The sequence below is a fragment of the Alternaria dauci genome, chromosome 4 (genome assembly GCF_042100115.1).
Source record: "Alternaria dauci strain A2016 chromosome 4, whole genome shotgun sequence".
NCBI classification, from domain to species: Eukaryota; Fungi; Ascomycota; class Dothideomycetes; order Pleosporales; family Pleosporaceae; genus Alternaria; species Alternaria dauci.
The window spans coordinates 239,103-241,260 of record NC_091275.1 but is presented as its reverse complement, the minus strand read 5'-3'; the positions used below and the strand labels follow the sequence as shown (position 1 = coordinate 241,260).

Sequence of the window (2,158 nt, the reverse complement as noted above, 5' to 3'; positions counted from 1 at the left end):
TGCCCGAGCTTATATCTCCTGCCTAAATCGGCCTTGTGGTGGCTGTTGTCTGTGCCTATCATCCATTTCGAGATAAGCTCATCTGGATGTCACTGCAGGAAGCGATCAACCCAGTGTACCCCAACCTCTCTCTGCGCAATCTACAAGGCCAAGGTTATCATAGTCGCTCCTGTAGAGGCTAGGCATTGTTTTGTAAGGTGTTCAATTTAGCGTAGGAGCTGTAGCTGCTGTTGTGGGCGGAGAGATGGTTGAATTCGTGAACAGGTGTCGCACGTCAGGATAGACTACATTACTAAGCTTACTATGCAATTCCTGTTGCGATAGCCAGGCTACGATACAGCCAAAAACAACACGCCGACTTTCCACAGTACGAGACGACTGATCCACGCACCCAAGAGTGCCGCACTTGATCATACTTTACGATGCTAATATGCCGATGACTGTAGTGGGGTGGTACCTGTGCCAGTAGCAACTTGGCAATTGACCACCTTTCCTACGAGATTAACAACGCAGTGGGCCTAAGTCAGCCCAGGATCGCGTAAGAGTAGCAGGTCATCCGGCCTTATGCTACCTCTTATCGGCTTAACGTCAGCCTACTAGGTTATTCATCGCGCAGGGAGGGGTATCAACGAGTTAGTACGAAGCTTGTGTGTATGCTGATACACAGACCCGCACCCATTGGATTAGAGAAAATTCAGACCATTCCCGTGGCACTAGCAGGAACTGGCTTCATGCGATCGTATATAAAGACTGAAAATTCCCAGTCTTACTATTACAGCGCACCACGACCTCTTCAAATCGATAGACAATTGCTTCGAGTCTACCCGTCATGCGAATTATCAGCCTGCTGCCTTTCATTGTCAGCTTTGTCACTCTGACAGATAAGGTGTTCGGACAACACTCCGGCATGCTAGGCATCCGCCAGGCTCTAGTATGTCAGGGCGATGGCGTAAGTTATATCTCTGATACACAATCTCGTATGAAGATAATTCTACGATATAACTCTAACTGTCTTATTAGGAAAATGGCCGCCCTCTGACGTGTAGTACCAACAACCGCAGAACTGTTAGTCTTTTTCTATCCCCCTAGCTTAAACATAGAGTTAAAGTTCTGTACTAATATATATAACCAAAAGACTGATTGTGCGGATTGCAGAAGAGTAAGTCTAATCCCTAGTCTAACCGATACCGCATTGCCTATTATATCCGGAAGCTTTGGACAATATCATAGCAATACTTAAATGCTATCTCTGGAGAATTGTATAGCTAAAATTTCGGCTCTAATACCAACGGTGTAGTTGGAAGGTGCAAACACTCAATGCATTTGTCCTACCGTAAGTCTTCTACCTACACTTTGCAGCGTATCTCCGGTTAATTCAAGACAAAGACCGATTGCTGCTGCTGTGGGTAGCAGAAAGGAGCAAATCAGTAACGTCCGTCCCTGTGCAACGAGAAACCCGGTAAGCTAGAAACAACTTATGACAGCGCAAGGATAGTGAGTTTTACGTCACAGTGTTCTGTCTTACTAGCTGTTTTCGGCCTCCTAGGTTTCACGCTACACACGGATGTGCGTTAGGGAGATAGGGAAACGTTCGACTGGGACCACCTTTTGTGTCAGCGCACAGAATTTCGCAGTACAGAAGAATTCGGTGCTCAACCATCCGAACATAGCGAGCGGAGAGAATGTCCTTCAACGGATAATCTCAGGAATGGATCCCAACATAGAAAACAGAAAAAAATAACACTCGTTACCTGCTATTACCTGTATCTACATACCTATAATATGACTAAAATCCTACTAAACTCTATTTGTTATACTATAGCACTCGAGATTACTAAAGTTCTCTACCGACCTTTAAGCGAGTAACTGTTATAATATAGCTCTATATAACTACGCTAAGTAACTAAAAAGGTACGTATAATTAATAAACTACTAATTATAGTATAGGATAGTAAATATCGTTAGCTAGGCCTAACACTAACCTCTCTCCTTACGTAGTAAATACTATAGTAAGCTAATATTAGCTAAAAAAAAAGCGTACAAGAAGTAGATATCTATTATAGGGTAAGGAAGGGATTCTCTCCTTAACTTAAGGGTTAGGGTTAAAGGCTAACTAGTAATTATATAAGAAAGTAATAATTACTATAGGGCTATAATT

The 2,158-nt window shown here is 43.2% G+C and overlaps 1 protein-coding gene across 1 annotated transcript; it reads left to right on the top strand.

Annotated features, from left to right (window-relative positions):
• Window positions 1-753: 753 nt before the first annotated feature.
• On the top strand, window positions 754-1,746 carry ACET3X_004709 (uncharacterized protein). The gene is made up of 5 exons (XM_069451073.1): window positions 754-949; window positions 1,021-1,065; window positions 1,136-1,159; window positions 1,298-1,333; window positions 1,387-1,746. The coding sequence occupies exons 1-5, from the start codon at window positions 830-832 to the stop codon at window positions 1,408-1,410; spliced, it is 249 nt and encodes an 82-aa protein (XP_069306753.1). The 5' UTR covers window positions 754-829; the 3' UTR covers window positions 1,411-1,746.
• Window positions 1,747-2,158: the final 412 nt, after the last annotated feature.